Source organism: Cryptotermes secundus, unplaced genomic scaffold, assembly GCF_002891405.2.
Source record: "Cryptotermes secundus unplaced genomic scaffold, Csec_1.0 scaffold202, whole genome shotgun sequence".
NCBI lineage: Eukaryota > Metazoa > Arthropoda > Insecta > Blattodea > Kalotermitidae > Cryptotermes > Cryptotermes secundus.
The window spans coordinates 196,657-216,275 of NW_019739210.1; the positions used below are offsets into that span (position 1 = coordinate 196,657).

Below are 19,619 nucleotides of genomic sequence, written 5' to 3' on the forward strand. Positions count from 1 at the left end.
CTTAACGTCTCACAATCCTATGGGCCTTCACGGCCTGTTACAGGGATAGCTTTACTTTACTTTTACTTTACTAAACAATACTTATCTGTCTATTGCGCCTCTTACACCGGTACCCTGTTTTATTTCTTTAACTCCCTTTTCTTCTTTTCACTTTGGTCATCGTGGATTTCATTTAGGAAGTGAAGATTTCACATAACACATTTTTTTTTTCAAATTACATCAAAGCTCAGCACTTCAGTGAGGTACAAGCCCTTACCTTGAACGTTTCTTAATAAGAACTCACTGACAGTATTTCCCTAACCTTTGCCACCACCAGGTAGTGGTCAGTATTACAATCTGCTGCCCTGAACGATCGGACATCAAGTATACTTGAGTGCAGTCTCGTATGTATCAAAATATGATCAGTTTGGTTTGTGCGTCTTCACATCATAAAATGTCCATGTAAATTTATGAATGTTATGTGGGAACATTTTACTTTTGACAGTACAAGTTTTTGATGTGGAAAAGTTTACTACTCTAACTCCATTATCATTACTAATTTTTTCATATCATACCATCTAAATATAAATGCTGAAAAATAAAATTCCATTCCTACAAGAAGCGCTACTGTTCTTCCAGGTGTTGCTGACTGTCATGGTAATGTGGGGATTGTGTGGCCTACTGACCCTAACTGGACATCTACCAGAAGAACATCCAGCCAGGACAGATTTCAAGATAAAGATTGTTGAGGATTCACCTTGGTTTCGTATTCCATATCCTGGTAAGTGATCATGAAACAGGAAACTCAGAAATCCAAACATGTGCAGAACATTCCAGTCTATAACATAGTTTCGTTTTGATGTTTAAGTATTTGTAAGAGACCATTTATGTTTACATACTGTGGCATGACAGCCAGAGAGAGAGAGAGAGAGAGATCCAGAGGAATGAGGACTGAGGATGGAGGATTCAACAGTTGAAGTGTAACCAAGTAACGACTAATAAATAGGCACTTACGACATGTGAGTGTCCAATAAATCAATTCACCAATCCAAACCCCATCTACAAGTCACTAAAACATGTGACAATATAATTCTACGTTTATATTCCCACCGCCTGTCTACAAAATATACTATTAATTTATTTTGTATGAATGTGAAATTTGATCTCTAACTCGAGGGCAAATTATAGACTGAGAATATCAGGAAAGGGTCCTGACAAAAATGTTTAAATCTAACAGAGATTAATTAAGAGAAAGATGAAGTAAACTGTACAATGAGGAGTGTCATAGTTTATAACCTTCACCAGATATTATTATAGTGGTTAAAATGGAGAAAATGAGCTGGTTTATCAGTACACACAGGAGATAAAATGTGCAAAAAACTTTAATTGGAAAACCTGAAGGAAAATATCACTTGGAAGACCTATGCATTGATGAATGGGCAATATTGAGATGGAAAATAATTAGGATGTGAAGATGAAGACTGAATTTATGACAGGGTCCAGTTATGAGCTCTTATGAACATTATATTGACTAGTACATACTGCATGCCATTACAGCTCTGAAAACCATATTCTTCACAGTCACAAACATGAGAACTTCAAATCCAACATATCAAATCTTCATACTGCATAAAAGATGGGGAATTTTTCGATTAGTTGAGTGAATATCAGCTTCTCAATAAGGACACTGCTCCATGGACCTGGTTCCTTAGTTATACTCATATTTCCACTTTAAATTACATATCCTAAACCATAAGAATTCAGTATTTCATATTTTCCTACATCATTTTCCTAATTTCCTGTAAATTTTCCATGTGTAGGGATTCTCATTAATCCTAACATTGAGCTAAAAACTTAGTAGTAAGTAGTGAAAACGTCCAAGTGGTTTGTAAATATTCAAATTCTGCTAATTTCCTCTCAAAATGCATGTAAATATTTTATGTAACAACACTGATGCTTCAATGTAAATTTTGTGCCATGAAGTCTATCTTACATTAACCTTTAATTAGCTGTCAGTAATTGTACTAGGTAAACACAAACCTGACATCAAAAATGAAGAGTGACTTCAAAAAAGTGGGTAAATTTTGTTCATTTATTTTAAAACTTCTCTTACTCTCTGAAGCTCCCCTCTTACATTTCGTTTATTAATCTAGATATTCTTACTTTTCATTGCAGTTTTTGTTTTCTATTACAGGGCAGTGGGGTGTGCCAAAAATCACCCCATCAGGTGTGCTGGGAATGATGGCAGGTGTCTTAGCATGCACTGTGCAGTCAATCAGTTTCTACCCCACCACTGCTAGACTGTGTGGTATGTAAACCATGTTTCAATTGAAGCCATACACTGTGCTTCAGTGATGTAAGATTTCACCATGGCCTAAATCAGTTTCCTATTAAGAGTATAATCTTTTAAATTGTAATATAGTGTAATTTGGACAGGGAACGAAATTTGGAGGAACATACTGCCTCCATCTTCAGGGTCAATGAACAAGCCAAACAAGAAAAATGATCAGTTTGCCACCTGCTTCTACTGATTTCTTGCTTGGCATAATCTTTGACTATTAATGTGGATGAAGTATGTTCCTCTGAATTGTTGGGCTCTCTCTGAACTACATGGCATTATAAATCAAAACACCATACTCACCATAGTCACTGACATGAGAGTCTGAAATCCAGCAGATTTTCCTAACAGTTACACATACTTGAATTATTAACTGGCAGAGCAGTCAAAATTCTACAAGACAATGATACAGTTTATTTTTATGAAAATATCTTACATTAATTTTCTGTTCACATTATAAAGCTGTGTTGCTTTCCATACTATCAACTACTTGTTAATATGTACCTGAAAGATATGACGTTTTGCTCTGAGGAAGAAATGATCCCTTTTCACATAACAAACCATCTGAAGTTCTTACAGCCTTCCAAAAACATAGTGGCAAACTGGTATACTGTGATGAGAAAAGTGACTGATCATACACATAGACAAATAGATCACACTTTATAACCTACCTTGCAACTGAACAGTGACAGAGAATGAAAGAAAGAAAGAAAAACGAGAGAAAGAAAACAATAAGAAGTACAGAACGGTAACAAGATAAAAGGAAAGGGAGAATAGAAGTAATGTTATATATGAGTATAATACTGGGGCTTTTTTTATATGAAAAACACTGTTCATTATTGTTGGAATTGGGAAGTATGGGGTAAAAAACTGGTCACTGGAATGGAATCCAAAGTAACAGAAAATTTTTAATGTTACAGATGCACCACCACCCCCAGTCCATGTTATTAATCGGGGTATTGTCATTGAGGGGCTTGGCACCATTGTAGCTGGACTCTTTGGCACTGGAAATGGTACAAATACATTTGGAGAGAATGTGGCCGCAATTGGTGTCACTAAGGTAATAAACAGAATGTAAAACCCCCCCACATAAATTTAAACTTAAAAATATTTAGTACTACACTCAGAATTAAACACAGCCTTGTTCCAGTACAATTTGTAGAGATGTGTCTGTTTGTTAGTATGAATGTATTGTAGTTGTACTGAAAACACACTTTTACAAAATTTTAAGATTTGAGGAGAAAATGCATTGGTGAACAGATAATATTAAAATGCATCTTAAAAGAAGCAGGGTGTGAGGTTGTAGACCGAATTTAACTGGTTCAGGACAGGGCCTAGTGGGAGGCTCTTGTGAACATAGTAATGAAATTTCAGGAAAGAAAATGCATTGGTGAACAGATAATATTAAAATGCATCTTAAAAGAAGCAGGGTGTGAGGTTGTAGACCGAATTTAACTGGTTCAGGACAGGGCCTAGTGGGAGGCTCTTGTGAACATAGTAATGAAATTTCAGGAAACATAAATGACAGGCAATTTCGTGAACAGTTCATTTTATCGCTTTCTCAATAATGCCTTTGTTCCAAGGAGTCATTTATTTGGCATCATGATTGTTCTTCCTGTAGCTAAACATGCAACTGATGCAAACCATGTCACAACAAGATCATGTTTCAAACAAAATATGTACCAATTAAGATATGAACACTTTACATATTTTCCTCTTATAAGGTGTTCTTTTTCATGCACTGAAACTGTCCCTATGAACATTCATGTATGTGATACATGTCTTGTACACTTTGCTAATCTTGCTTCCAAGTTCCTGAATGACAAATTTCACTTCACAAAATTTGTGAAAAATGTTGTCATGTTTAAGTAACCTGCACATTGCTCTGTATAGGTAGCAAAAATTTATATAAAACTGTAAAACCTCTTAATATTATCCATGTAATCATACTCAATCCATTGACTATTGGTACAGATTGGAAGTCGGCGAGTAATCCAGTGTGCAGCTATCCTCATGGTGGTTGTTGGCCTCGTCACCAAGTTTGGTGCAGTTTTTGTCATTATCCCTCAGCCTATTGTTGGAGGCATGTTCTGCGTCATGTTTGGTATAATTGTTGCTTTTGGTAAGTAATCCTTACAAAAAAGACTAATATTTTTGCAAAAAAAGCTAAATTTCAACTTACAAATAAAAGCAAATAATACTACGGTTAGGGAAAGGCTGGCAGTGAGCATACAAACGACAGAGTTCATATGGAGAGGTTCAATCTCAAGAAATTAAATGAGGCAGAGGGTAAAGAGCAGTGTTGAGTTGAAATCTCAAATAAGTTTGCGGCTTTAGAAAACTTGGAAACTGAGGTGAATGTTAATAAAGCTTGGGAAACTATTAGAGAGAATATAAAAATATCTGATAAAGAGAGTCTAGGTTATTATGAACCGAAGAAGCATAAGCCATGGTTCGATGAAGGATGCTTAAAATTATTAGATCAGAGAAAGCAGGCCAAATTGCAATGGTTACAGGATCCAAGCGAGTTAAATGGGGATAATCTAAACAATATAAGACGTGAAACCAGCAGGCATTTCAGGAATGAAAAGAGGGAATATCTGAAATAAAAAAATTGATGAGCTTGCAATGAACAGTAAGAACAAGAATATTAGAGACCTGTATAGAGGAATAAATGACTTTAAGAGTGGTTACCAGCCTAGCAGTAACTTAGTGAAGGATGAGAATGGTGATCTGCTCGCAGATTCCCATAATATTTTGAATAGGTGGAGGAACTACTTCTCTCAGTTATTGAATGTACATAGGGTCAGTGATGTTAGGCAGACAGAAATAGATACAGCTGAGCCGTTAATACCTGATCCTAGCCCTTTTGAGGTAGTGATCAAATTCCGGCAGAACTTATTCAAGCAGGAGGTGAAATATTACATTTTAAGATCCACATTCTAATTACGTCTATTGGCTTAAGGAAAAATTGTCTGATCAGTGGAAGGAGTCTATTATTGTACCAGTTCACAAGAAGGGTGATAAAACTGACTGTAGTAATTATCTAGGGATATGACTGCTATCAACTTCATACAAAATTTTGTCCAATATTCTTCTTTCAAGGTTAAGTCCATATATAGATAAAATTATTTGGTTCATCAGTGTGGGTTTCCACGTAACAGATCAACTACTAATCAAATCTTTTACAGTCGTAATATATTGGAGAAAAAAATGGGAGTACGATGAGAGAGTACATCAGCTCTTCATAGACTTCAAGAAAGCCTATGATTCGGTTAGGAGGGAAGTATTGTACAATATTCTGATAGAGTTTGGGATACCCATGGAACTAGTTAGGTTGATTAAAATGCGTTTAAACGGAATGTATAGTAAAGTCCATGTAGGTAAACAGTTGTCTGATAAATTTCCTATCCAGAATGGTCTAAAACAAGGAGATGCTTTATCACCACTCTTTTCAACTTTGCTTTAGAATATGACATTAGGAAGGTCCAGGGAAACCAGGTGGGACTGAAATTAAATGGGACACATCAGCTGTTGGCCTATGCCAATGATGTGAATCTACTGGGTGATAATGTAGATACCATAAAGAAAAGGACACAAACATTTATTTGACACAAGTAAAGAGTTTGGTCTAGAAGTAAACACTGAGGAAATTAAGTATACGTTGCTGTCTCATCTCCAAAATGCAAGCAAAATCATGATATAAAGATAGGGAACAAATGTTTTGAAAATGTGGCACGATTCAGATATTTGGGAACAATGAACAACAGATCAAAACCTGATTCAGGAGGAAATTAGGAGATGAACTCGTGTAATGCTTGCTACCATTCAGCCCAGAACCTTTTGTCTTCTCCTCTGCTGTCCAAGAACATAAAAATTAGAATATACAAAACTATAATTTTGCCTGTTGTTCTGTATGGGTGTGAAACTTTGTTGCTGATATTAAGGGAGGAACATAAACTGAGAGTGTTTGAGAACAGGGTGTTGAGGAGAATATTTGGACCGAAGAGAGATGAAGTGACAGGAGGTTGGAGAAAACTGCATAATGAGGAGCTTCATAACTTTTACTCTTCTCCAAGTATAATTAGAATGATCAAGTCAAGGAGGATGAGGTGGGCAGGGCATGTAGCACGAATGGGGGAGACAAGGAATGTGTATAGGATATTGGTGGGAAAGCCAGAAGGAAAGAGACCACTGGGAAGACCAATGCGTAGGTGGGTGGACAATATTAGAATGGATCTTAAAGGGATAGAATGACATGGTATGGATTGGGTTGTTCTGGCTCAGGATAAAACCAGTGGAGGGCTCTTGTGAACACAGTAATGAACCTTTGGGTTCCATGAAATGCTAGGAAATTCTTGAGTAGCTGCAGAATTGGGGGCTCCTCCAGAAGGGCTCAGCTCCATGAGTAAGTAAGTAAGTAATACTACTATTAATTTTCATATTGAGTATGCATATATGTATTATGTCTAATTGCTGCATTATATTTAATTGCATACCCTTGTCCCTCCAACTGAGACACGAATGTCAGTAAAAATTTATGTACAGGAACTTGGCTGTATTACCCTCTAAAATGAAGTGCTGATGGTACACAATTTTGTGGTTACTTTACATAGAATCATCTACTTTAGAATTTATGATATCTTAGATTAACATAAGGAAGCCAGCCTGTGAAAACCACATTTTTTAGAAACTAAGTAAAAACTTTGGAACATGTGACAAACGACCCGTAGCTTCCAAAAAATACCGTTTGTTTGTAGTCAATGACAATATTTTATAAGTTTCTGTCATGAGTAAAATGTCATATGTTTTGAGGTCTTCAAATAATTTGGCAGTATTCTGCAAATTTCTTGCTAGTGGATATACAGTATATACATGTCATAAACATTATGAATATAGTTTGGACTATGGACCATCATCACCATTAATTTTTATTCTGTAGTTGAATCTGTTGTATAATTTTGTACTGTCATCTCATCCTCTTGTTCTTATAATGTATAAAAAGTCAAAATGTGACTTGGTCCATTGTTCAATCATGTAAACCACAGAAACTTGGAAGTATATGATGTACAAGAGTCATTTAATTTTAAAGATACCAGAACTTTTATGCTTATTACAGGTTTATCAGCTCTGCAGTACGTGAACTTAAATTCATCAAGGAATCTGTACATTGTTGGTTTCTCAGTATTCTTCTCAATTGTAAGTTCACAGTAGAAATTTAAAGATTTCACTATGTTTTGTGACTGTGGTACTCAGACTTTCTGATTCACAGACCAGTAAAACAGCAATAAGATTACCAAAGAGATCAGATCCTATGTTATCACATTGTACAGTATATATAATAGTGTAGAAAATCTGATCATTACTAGCATATCTAAACATTTTTATTTAGGCAAGATTGAGGTTTTTACTGCAGTGACCATGAAGAATGTCGTCTTCTTGGATGTGGCACCATGTAGATCTTGTGTGAACTGACGTTCCTCCGAAACATCGGTTCACACAAGATCTATGTGGCGCCACATCCTGGAAGATGGAATTCTTCATATTTATTTAGGATATAAAAATGCGCCCATGTGATACTAAAATTGAACAGGCATATAATCTTCCACATTGAACACTTTCAAATATAAATTAGGCACAAGAGTTTATGAAATACATATAAAACTTAAGGACTGTCAATATGGAATGCGACAAAATAAGAATATGTAACTTTGGCTCTCAGGTTTTAGCCTTATTTTATGTAGAAACTGTGATTTCAAATAACAGTTATATTAATACAAACATTGTTTTTCTGGACAATATCCATGCTTCTGTTTTTTTCTAAAACACTGTCCTGTTTTGATTTAAAAACAATGTTACAGAGACCGGATTCTGTCTCTGTCTTCAGGTAAAACCTTCTCACACTTTGGCCCAATCGATAGAGCTAGTAGATCTTAATTAATACTTGCACTTATTTGATGCTGCATAGATTAAACAAATTTCTCAATTGTTTTGACCTTCCACCTACATTTAAGATTTTCTAAGATATTCTGTCAAAAAAAAAGAAAACAAGGCGAACATGCATTCATGTTAATATGAGAACTGCCACCTCTGTTTCACCAGTCACACATTGTGGAATTACTCTGCTGTATACAGGAACCATACTGATAATTCAGCATATAGTCAAACTTCATTTAAAGTAGTATGCTATCCTACCTAAATTGTTTTTCATGTTTCTATCCTTTATCTTCCATGCCCCTTTTGAATATTATCTCAAGAAACCTGTCATTAGGGCTTATGAGATATATTCACAACACTCTGGTTGCCAAATATTGTAGAAAATATTTTTGTCTTAATTTTACATTGCGTTTTAATAAACTCTATAAAAGTGAATCTTATGAAACACAATATGGGCAAACAGATTTTGTTAAGAGTTCAGTAGACGCAGTTTGTAATCCTGCATTTGCATGGATTACTCAAACATATAGTCAAGACAGAAGTACAATGAACATGAGATATCACAAAGTATGTTTCTTTAAATTTCCTTCCAGGTGCTGACTAGATGGGTGAAAGCACACCCAGACGTAATTAAGACTGGCAGTGACATAGCTGATAACACCATCACAGTCCTACTTAGTACCAGTATACTGATAGGCGGAATCATAGGTTGTGTCTTTGATCACATCATACCAGGTATGTCAGTGGTGTCATCTTTGGCTTTGAAGAAGCCAAATACTATAAACCCACAGGGAGGTAGGATTTAGGAAGATCTTTAAGGAACTGGATAGATCAATTACAAAAATATGTTGTTTTTCACTGTTTTGAGGAGAAGGAAAGAAAGTGCAGAATTAGGTATGAAATCTGTTGAGAAAATATTAGATTCCAAGATTTGTTAACAGGATTAGAACAACTGCAATTGTAAAGAGAATGGCTAGAACAAGGATACTGAGAAGGGAATCAGAGTTCAAATTTAAAGGAATGAGATCCATGGGACAATTCAGAATAAGATGGTTTAGCAGAACATTTAAAGACATCAAGAAAAGACAAATGGTCTGGCATGAACTTGAAAAAGGAAGACCAGAGTGACTGCAGACTTTTCACTCCTAACACCCTGTAAAATGGAGAGAATGCTAGGAGAAGAAGACAAGAAATGTGGGGCGAAAACAGATCAAGAGACCTAAACTAAGATGCTCGGAAAGAAAATGTTATATATCCATATTTCACAGTATGAGTTTGAATTGAGCTTTGAGTCAATTAAAGATTATATTGGACCAATACAAGCCAAAACCAAGTCCCTCACCAGGCACCACTGCAAAAATACCAACATCACACGACAACACAGCTTAATTCTCCAAACAACGGTATGCAATCCAAACCTATATTCTCATTTGTGAAATGCCTCCCAGGAATAAAAAAAAAAATCCTCTTGCCTGTCCCAATATTTATACTTTTAGCAATTACCCATACATCATATTTATTACTGTTGATTATGTGTATTTATGAGGTGCTTAAAAAATTCACATATAAAGCTTTCTCTTCACATTTAAAATATAAAGGTCTGTTGATGGTTCAATCAAAAATCGCCAAAACATGTAATCTTTTAACTAATTTTTTAATTATTTACAATAAAATCTGTATTTGACTGAAATATGTACTTTTATAAAACAAAATAAGAGTTGTCTGACAACTTTTAGTGTAAACTTCAAATTTAAAATTATAATGAAATTTGTTAAGTAGTTTCAGAGATGAAATATGCAAGTGGCCAGAGAGACTTGGTCTCCTGCTATGAAGTTGTTTACTGGATTACAGTATCTACATCCTCAAACAGGCACCTAGACGACTGTTTGTATTTTTAGGTACACCAAAGGACCGTGGCCTGATTGCTTGGCGTGAGCAGATGCAGTTGGTATCTGACAGAGAAAAAGCAGAATTACCTAGCACCTATGACTTTCCTGTGGGCATGGAATACCTCAGAAGGTATGGCTTATGGCAGCTATTAGTATTACCATAAATATATGGGAGAAAAATTATGTAGATAAAAATTTACAGTTAAACGTAAAAAGAAAAGAAAAAACACACACTTTGTTATCAGTCAAGAATTTTGCTTAAAATAGCATCCTTGTTAGATTTCACCACATAGTTTCAGTTGACACTGCTTCTAGCAATATTAAGATCCTGATTGTACATCTAATTGCAAGCTGTTTCTTACTATACAGGGTGTTTCAAGACTTTAGGGCATAACTGCAGGAGGTGATTTCCTAGGTCTTTGTGATCAAAAAAGTTCATATAAACATGTGTCCGATTTTGGACGGTTACGGAATTATGACCGTTTTTTCATTCCCGTACACGCCCTCGTGTGAACCGCGTCTATCATCTGGCGGGTCGCTATTTTTAGCCAGCTACAGACAGAGCGTTCTCGTTATCTCGACACTTGAGAGGTACCTAAGGCGGGGTGGGTTGGTATGTCCGGCGCGGTTCACAACCGAGCGGCAGCCTGTGTTGCGGCCGGCGGTGGCATTTTCGAAAATCAGCTTTAAGCACCAATAAATTCAAATTAAAGGTAATTTCACGAAGTTAACTTTACATTCATACTTTAAATGTATCATGTATTATGCTGGTTTATTATTTTGTTCCGTTTATTGTCAGTAATCGTTACCTTCTATTCTGAGTTTAAAATGGTCATAACTCTGTAACCGTCCAAAATCGGACACATGTTTATATGAACTTTTTTGATCACAAAGACATGGGAAATCACCTCCTGCAGTTATGCCCTGAAGTCGTGAAACACCTGTATGTGGGAATTTATTTACAAACAAGGGGGGGGGGAGGACTTAACCTTCTATGCACTGTTCATAATCCTCAGAACAAAATTTACAGCAACTACAAATAAAATAAAAATGTCACTGATGTGATACTGAAGTGTGAGTCACAAGAAATTATGAGCTATGAGCTGCAGCCCCAGTTCATCCTACTCTGTTCACATGCGATGCAATGTAAGATTCACCAACCAAAAAAGATTAATTTCTGTTCCAGACACAAGTTTTTCGCCCAGCTACCATTCATGCCTACATATAAGCCATGAAAGTGACAGCAGTGCTGTAAAGAGAAGACTTCCTAGACATAACTGAAGGCTTCGTCTTCAGTTCTCTGAGGGATAATGATGATCACATCTATTATATAACAAAAAATATGAAACCTAAAATGCAAATCTGAGCAGAATACTAGTCAGCATAACTATGTTACAGCAGGATTTTTCAGTTCTACCACTTAATCTGCCATTTACAACTCCATATTCTGTGTTATCTATCGACAACACTACTATCAACATATAACTTAACACTGGTGATCAGTTATTCATAATTATGAATTCAATCAGCCAAACAGATCATTTTTCTCAGGTCTCAAGAAATATTTTCACCATCAATTCCTACCTATGTTAGTCATGGTTAATGCATGCCCATAAATTTATCGAAACATCAACCACTATCATTTTACAGCTTTCCCGTTCTGTGCAATGTCACAGTAAAAAATCCAAACATTGAATTAATTCACAGTACTGTATGGAATGAATTGTCAACACAGTCTGCACACAACTATACTCTCACACGTACTTATGCTTCTTCTTCCTTCAACATTTTCACATTTATGCTGATTAAATAATGTCTCAACTAATGTCTTAAATTAGTCATATTTGGTTGTTCAGTGTTCATCTGTTGTTGCTGACTGATCTTTTCAAAAACATCGGCACTACTATACTTAGACACTAAGTAATAAAACCAAAAACAAAACTAAAACAGAAGAAAGTACCATGATCAAAAGATAAAGCAATTTGTAAGTAATTTAAAATGCAAAGTATGTCTAATGCATTAACAAAATTTCTTATTTAAATCATAGAGTCTGTTACATAAGCTAGAATGAGTTCATTGTTAAAACGTATTATTAATGCCAAATGACAGAAACAGGAACATTGTAGTTGGACCAACAGAGATGTCAATTCAATATGCATTCAATTAGAAATTGAAAATCGAAGAATTAATCTATAACTTTGCTACCTTGAAAGAGCTAGGATGGAGCACAAGAAGTATTACTTATTTTGTTGTTGTTGATGTGCAGCATGTCCCAAAAGAATGGGACAATGGGTGGTCACCCCATTTGCCTCACCCTAGAACAGATCTGGAAGGATATATCCTTGAATGTTTTAAAACAAGAGAGGATCTTGAAATCAACAGTACATTCAAAATATTAGTACAAGAATCCTATTTTTATAGGATGATTCTACAGGAAGCCATTCCTTATTAGAAGAAATACAAATGTAAGTTAGAATGGAATCATTTAGGAAAGACAGTAAGTTTTGAGGTTTGCTACAATAAAAGATGATGTGATTCATGTATATTTAAACTATAACATTGTTCCTGCTCAAAAAACAACTTATGGGCATTGCAGTTTCATTGCACTTGACATTTAACTGCTTTTTGTTTAAAGGTTAATAAAAATACATTACTTTTCATTCATTGATTCTTCATGAAAACATTATAATTTTAGAGCATCATGACGTATTACAAAAAAAAAAAAAAAATTAACTTTTGTGTAACCAATGACCAGGAGTACGCCGTAGCATAGTTGGTTGAGGCACTATGCTATGAGCTGGAAGGTCGCAGGTTCAAGCCCCAATGAGCTGGATTTTTTCAATTTACCTAATCCTTCCAGCTTCATCATGGCCCTGAGGTCGACTCAGCCTCTAGCAGAAATGAGTAACAGGAATCTTCCCAAGGGTAAAGGGTGGACAGCGCATAAGGCTGACAACCTTACCAACATCTGTGAGCCGATTGTCTAGATGAGGGAGCCTCAACCTCTCACAACCCTGTGGGCCTTCACGACCTGTTACAGGGATAACTTTACCTTTTACCTTTTTTAACTAATAACCAAACAAACTTTATTTTCAGTAATTCAAAACATAATAACTGAGTAATACGTAAAACAGGGTAAACTTTTGTCAACTTATGGCAATGTTGCCTAAGGACTGACAGCATGAAACAATTTTTTTTATTTCTGAAAAAATGAAGAACAGACCTCATTCAGATCCTGCTTTTGACAGCCTGTCCTACTTTATGTTCACAGTAGAAATATTTTACCATTAACATGCACTATTCAGGTAACATAATGATATTTCAAACATGTGATAATGTAATGATACATCTATTATATCATATGTTAAACTGAACTGTCAATAGGGAAATGATATGCACACTTCTTCTTAGTGGAGCATGACTTTCCCAAATGTCTTAGCCAAACCCCAAGCCAGGAGGTCATGAAAGTTTTGACAGTTAAGTACTGTACAAAACAACAGTGCAAATTTGAGTTAAAAAATAATGGAGTTAAAGAATAAATGAGGAAGGAAATCTAAACTAAGAAAAAATGGTTCTTGACTATTGAGCTTAACCTTCCTTTACTACACCCTCTACTTCAATTTCATGAAACTTTTTGGGGGGGGAAATATCTGTCACTGAAAGAAGTTTGGACTGTTTTCTAAGTCTTGAAGAATGTTCTTCTCAGCTGTAATTAATGATAACATATTGAGTCTCTACTGCGTCTGCATGCTGCAGAGGTAAGAATGGACCCATTTGAAGTCAGGCAGCATGAAGCAGTGCTCTGCTTGCTAACTGCTTCATGCTGGTTTCTTGCTTGGCTTATTCTTTGGTCCTGAAAATGGAAGCTGCATATTCCTCCAAAACGTCAGTTGACTTTCAGTGTATTACAGAGCATTATGCTCCAGAAGGTAGAGCTCTTCAAAATGTTAACTAAATACGAGTATGTACACATACTGGGTATGATGAACCATTTTTCAGAAATGTGATACAAATGTATTGAAAAAAAAAGGAATTAGGTACAGATGCTTAAACATGTCTTTCCAACTTGCAGATCATGAGCTTCTATCCAGTACAAGCAGATTTTCACTGGTCTCACATATAAATGATATCCTAGATGCAGCAAGAACTCCAAATTTCTATCCAACTGTATAACATTTTTTCAAGAAATCCAAAGTGGTATACATCTCCTCAAATGATCATGAATGTTGCTGTTTAGCATAAATACATGTATGTCACAAATACTGCAGTCAAAAGAAAACAACTTGGGAAACAGAAACACACTTTTACGAACAAAGAAAATGAAAAGGAGCTATATATCACATATGGCATCAGCGATACTCTGCTGTGGTAAATTTGGTTGTTAATGGCTCGCCAAGATGGGTGAAGCATATTTGTGCCAACCTCATCTTTCTATGGCCTACACGGTTCCACGAATAACGTTCTGTTACCAGATCACGACTTCATTCATAAGTTACATAATGACACTGTATCAACAAAGACAACTTTTAGTATTAAATGAGACAGTGGTATTGTAATGTGAGCTGCGAAGAATGACGAAAGGAAGACAGCAATCATTTACATTTCACAAGATCTGAAATTTAGAACATGGATTCTCACATACTCACTTCGCTCAAAATATTCCTTAATAAATTAGAGGTTATATTATGTATAACTAACTCCATGGGGCAAAGAACATCTTGAGAAGCTAAAAGCTGCTCAGATACTCAAGACAGGGTCATAAACAAGTTGTCTGTCATTACTATATTCACAAGAACTCACCATTGAGGCCCATCTTTTACCAAATGAATTCAGTCCACACACTCCTATCCTGTTTCTTTAAGATTTATTTTAATATTACCTTCCAGTCTCTCAGCAGGTCTTCCAAGTGACCTCTTCTACAGATATTTTATCATATACGAATTTAACACAACATACCCTTATAACAATACTTCACAATGATAGGCATCAAAAAGTTCAACTAGTTCATCCTGACTTCTGTGTTCCATATGAAAAATGATAACCTATCTCAAAATCATATTTAACGTACTAAGACCATGATACGCACTGTAATGTGGGTGCAGTCCACCTTCAGTTTCTGGTACATTTGAACGCAGGAAAAAGGTAGGGACATTAATACAAATTATTGTGGGATGTCAGGTCCAGTAGCATCAAGAGACAACCATGTAAATTTCTATAACAGATATTTATTGCTGTTAGAAGGAGAGTATACAGAGGAACAGGCAAGTATAGAGTGTGCAGTAACCAGTGAGGTGCTGTGGGCCCTAAAAAGGGCTGTAACTTGAAGGCAGAGTGCGCCCAATGAATGCCAGTGAAACTCCAGCCATGGTGAGCTGGTTTGTTGGTCTTCCTTGTGTTGGTGGCTGGATGACTGCAAGTCAGCTGGTCTTCTCTGCGTTGGCAACCAGGTAACTGTGAGCTGGCTGGTCTTCCTTGCAACGGCAGCCAGGTGACTGCAAACCGGCCAGTCTTCCTTACATCTGCTGACAATGTTGCTGCTAGAAGACTCACTGCTGCTGTCTGCACTCCAGATAAGCTGTCTCAATGTAAAAAAAAAATTTAAATTTGCTTAGTGGGGGGTGGAGTCCAATTGGGTCCACTTGGTATGGCGGCCACTGATTGGCCTATTGTAACCTGCCCCGGGTGATTATGATGATGGAGAATTTTATGGAATGAAGATTGGCAGGGGAAACTGAAGTACTCGGAGAAAACCCGCCCCAGCGCCACTTTGTCCACCACAAATCCCACTTGACCAGATCCGGGATCAAACCCAGGCCGCCGTGGTGGGAAGCCAGCAACTTACCACTTGAGCTATGGTGCGGCCTGTCTCAATGTAAGTGTAGTTGTGACTGACTAGTGAGTTGGAGGTCCACATCTTTATATGCTGTCGCTAGTGGTGCATGACCCAATGGGCGTTGCAGCTGCCATGCTCCTCGCAGATTGACTAGTGCTTGCTTCAATGTGGGAGTCTCCCACATCACCTTCCTCAGATGAAATGGACATGGTGACCAGGGCATGTAGTTCATGTGGCAGCCTGTGGTGGCACTGTAAGTGGTGCTACTGTGGGGTTGAAGGTGTTGCGCCCTCGGTCAGTCCCATTGAGGATGTAAGCCTGCTTGACCCTACCTGTCGACACGGTGATGGGTATGCCGTACATCAATAGTTGCAGTGCTTTCTTTGTCTGTGACAGGACTTGGTAGAGGCCGCTGTAGGGAGACTCCAAAGCCCAGCTCAATGGGCATCAGACCTGCTGTGGTACACGCTGACTGGCTAGTGCTTGCTTCAATGTGGGAAGCTTCCACATCACAAATGTGCCCAAAAATTTGCTCAGTTGGGGCCATTCAACTGTTGTGATTATTTCAAAACAGGCACTACACTCCATTGTTAACATGACTAAACAGGTCAATTTAAGATCAAGCTATGGACTAATATCTTAAATATTACCAATAACGAATAATGTACATTGTAAAGGATGGACCCAAGCTATTCATTTTATTACTGTTTTTTTATAATACATTTTTACTCTTCAGTAATGATATTTCTATAATTGTCCATGTTCAGTCCCAGTGAATTATAACAAATTTTGCTTAAACACTGATTAACAATACATGCCTAGACACTATATTTGAATTATTTAAATAGGTAAAATAATAGTCCAGATAAAAATTAAACTTTTATTATGTACAAAATAAGTATTTGTGATTATAAAGTTTCAATTGATTTGGTTCATCTCTAAATTAACACTTTGCGGACTGGTGGCATATTTTTATGCACAGCGCTTTTAAACGTAACGGACCGGTGGCATGTTATTATGACTTTAGGATACATTATGTTGAAACACACTATACCTTGCACTGGCGCCAGGCAGACGCATGACTGGTGTGTGATAGACCTCTTGAATGTTTGCTTCATAGTCAGTAACATGACCCCACTGTTTATGACCCAAGTGTTTTCCTTTCTCACTCCAAAAGAAAATGCCTTTGTTCATCTTCCAGCTGCATGCACCAGGCAGGAAGTTACTAGTGCAAAATGGATCAAGGTCGGAAGAGGTTGAGGTCCAAGCATTTTCTCGGAGAACAAGAAATATCTGACTTGTTCTCCGATGAGCTATCTGACGTCCCTTGTGAGTCTGCTAGTGATAGCGACTCACAATCTGATAGTGAGTGTGGCAGGGGTGAACAAAAAATTGTGGCCACAGACAGTGAAAGTGAAGTGAAAGTGACAGTAGCTCTGACGAAAGTGTGGGTAGCAACATTGCGGGGAGAGCCATATGGGGAAAAGTAGACAAATCGCCTGCTTTGGGACAGTTTACTGGAAATCCAGGGGTGAAGCAAATTCCATCGGATTCAACACAAGTGTCTGAAGTAGAGGAACTGTTTTTTGGAGATAGTTTCTTTGACACGCTATGTCAAGAAACTAACAGACACTATCTCCAACACCGTGAAGATTATGACAGAAGTTATAAGGCGTTGAAGTGGGTGGATGTCACTTCAGCAGAAATGAGAAAATTTTTTGCAATAATCTTTCTAATGGGCCATACAAGGAGGGATAATCTGAAAGAGTACTGGTCAACAGATCTTTTTTTAGAAAGTCCAATTTTCAGCAAACTAATGAGCCGTAAGAGAAAAGTACGTGTTTGTGGAACAATTAGGGTGAACAGAGGCCTTCCTCCAGATCTGAAAGAGGAATGTAAATCCCTGAAATGTGGTGAAACCACATTCAGGAGGAAGGAGGATATTCTTCTTCAGTCCTGGAGGGATACTCGTGTTGTGAATATGATTTCCACAATTCACAATTCGAGCATGGTTGATGTTCAAAGGAGATATGGACAGGTAAAGAAGCCTGTTTGTATTTTGGAGTATAATATTGTGACATGTTGCGCAATGAAGGACCCCTACCTCCCCAGCGGCACGTGGCGGTAACGTAGCGCTCGCGTAATATGCGAGTCATCACCCCGCCACTCTCCCCGCGGTGACGTCACGAGTGCAGCCAAGTGAGCCGAGCGGAGCCGAAGTTAGCCGAGCCCCCACAACCTGGCAGCTATGCAACGTGAGTCAACAGCGGTGACGTAACAGGATGACGTGGCACTCATTACGCCACAGGCAAGCACTGCGGCTATATAAGTGAGCTGCACAGCGGCTGCGAGTTAGTTGTAATGTGGCCATCGCCGAAGACAGTTCCGAGTTAGTCCTCGAGCTACCTCCAAGAGTTCCGAGCAAGCCTACGAGTCAGAGTGTGTTATCAACAGTTCTCAAGGTAGCAGCCTGCGAGTGTGCGATAACTAAGAAGTCAGCGAGCAGAAGACTTATTGTGTGCTTTCAAGACTTAGTGAGTGCTTATATTTGGAGTGTGTAATTCAGGGAGCTTTGTATAGCTCCCGCGTTATTAGTACATGAAGACTTTGGTTGTAGGGTTTGTAAAGTGTGGAAACCCGCAACTGTGTTATAATTCATTTTCGCCATTTCTTGTAGATTGTTGAATAAACCAATTAACAATTTCTACGGCGTATTCTGTAACGAAACATGTTACACTGGTGTCAGAAGTGGGATTTGGACTTACACACGTGACCAACGAGATTCGAACTCAAGACACGTGACAATTTGGTGTCCGAATTTTTACGAGCTTAAATACACGTCAGAGAATTTTACTGCTACAAAATGGAGATGCAGCAGATGATGGAACTTCTCCTGAAGGAAATCAGAACCATTCACGAGAAAGAGGAGGCCAATAGGAAGAAAGACAAAGAAGAAATGCTGAAAGAGATTAGGGCCTGGCGAGAAAAGTTGGATGCAGAAACAAGAGCTATCCAAGCGGAGACGAGAGCCATCCAAGAAAGGACGGCCGCCATGCGAGAGAAGAGGTTGCAAGCCAATATGGATGCTTGGCAGAAAGAGATGGCCTGGCGAGAAACGACGGAGGCGCATCTAAATAAAGAAGTAAAGACAATAGCCTACCACGAGATGGAGGTACGTCTAGAAGAGGAAAAGCTGGCCACAGCGGACACAAAACCTGCGGCGGCACAACAAGAAGAGGTTCCCATTGCAATACCGGTCGGAGTGAAGATGGCCTGCCGAGAAATGGAGGCACATCCAGAAGATGAAAAGCCGGCTTCAGTGCACAGGAAACCTGAGGCGGCAGAACTACTAGAGGTACCTGTACAAGACGCCGAAGTAATGCCGGTCGGAGAACCGAAGAAGAAAAGGCGCAGGGACCGACATCGACGAAATATAAAGAATTCGACACACGAAAACTGTGGACCCCGGATGAAGTTGGCTGCCCCCTGCAGGAAGACATTTCGTCGCGCGACAGTGGCACGACGTTGGAGAATTGCCTTCAAGAAGGAAATTCCCCTGGGAACCTTCGGATGCCAGCGGAAAGAAGTGACCACCACCGGAATAAAGATTACACGCTGTGTAGGACACAGGAGTATGGGACAA

The 19,619-nt window shown here is 37.9% G+C and overlaps 2 protein-coding genes across 2 annotated transcripts in view; one reads left to right on the forward strand and one right to left on the reverse strand.

Annotated features, from left to right (window-relative positions):
* LOC111871657 (solute carrier family 23 member 1) overlaps positions 1-12,809 on the forward strand; it is a 30,486-nt gene extending 17,677 nt beyond the window's left edge. The window contains exons 7-14 of the mRNA XM_023864898.2: positions 619-760; positions 2,174-2,287; positions 3,238-3,377; positions 4,292-4,439; positions 7,437-7,516; positions 8,848-8,989; positions 10,153-10,273; positions 11,330-12,809. Coding sequence (XP_023720666.1) covers positions 619-760; positions 2,174-2,287; positions 3,238-3,377; positions 4,292-4,439; positions 7,437-7,516; positions 8,848-8,989; positions 10,153-10,273; positions 11,330-11,378 — 936 coding nt within the window. The 3' untranslated portion in view covers positions 11,379-12,809. The remainder of the gene's footprint in view (positions 1-618; positions 761-2,173; positions 2,288-3,237; positions 3,378-4,291; positions 4,440-7,436; positions 7,517-8,847; positions 8,990-10,152; positions 10,274-11,329) is intronic.
* A 973-nt stretch (positions 12,810-13,782) lies between these two features.
* The window catches only part of LOC111871654 (integrin beta-PS), a gene marked incomplete at its 5' end in the record, with an annotated part of 22,685 nt that continues 16,848 nt past the window's right edge, over positions 13,783-19,619 (reverse strand). Inside the window, 1 exon segment of the mRNA XM_023864891.2 lies at positions 13,783-15,718.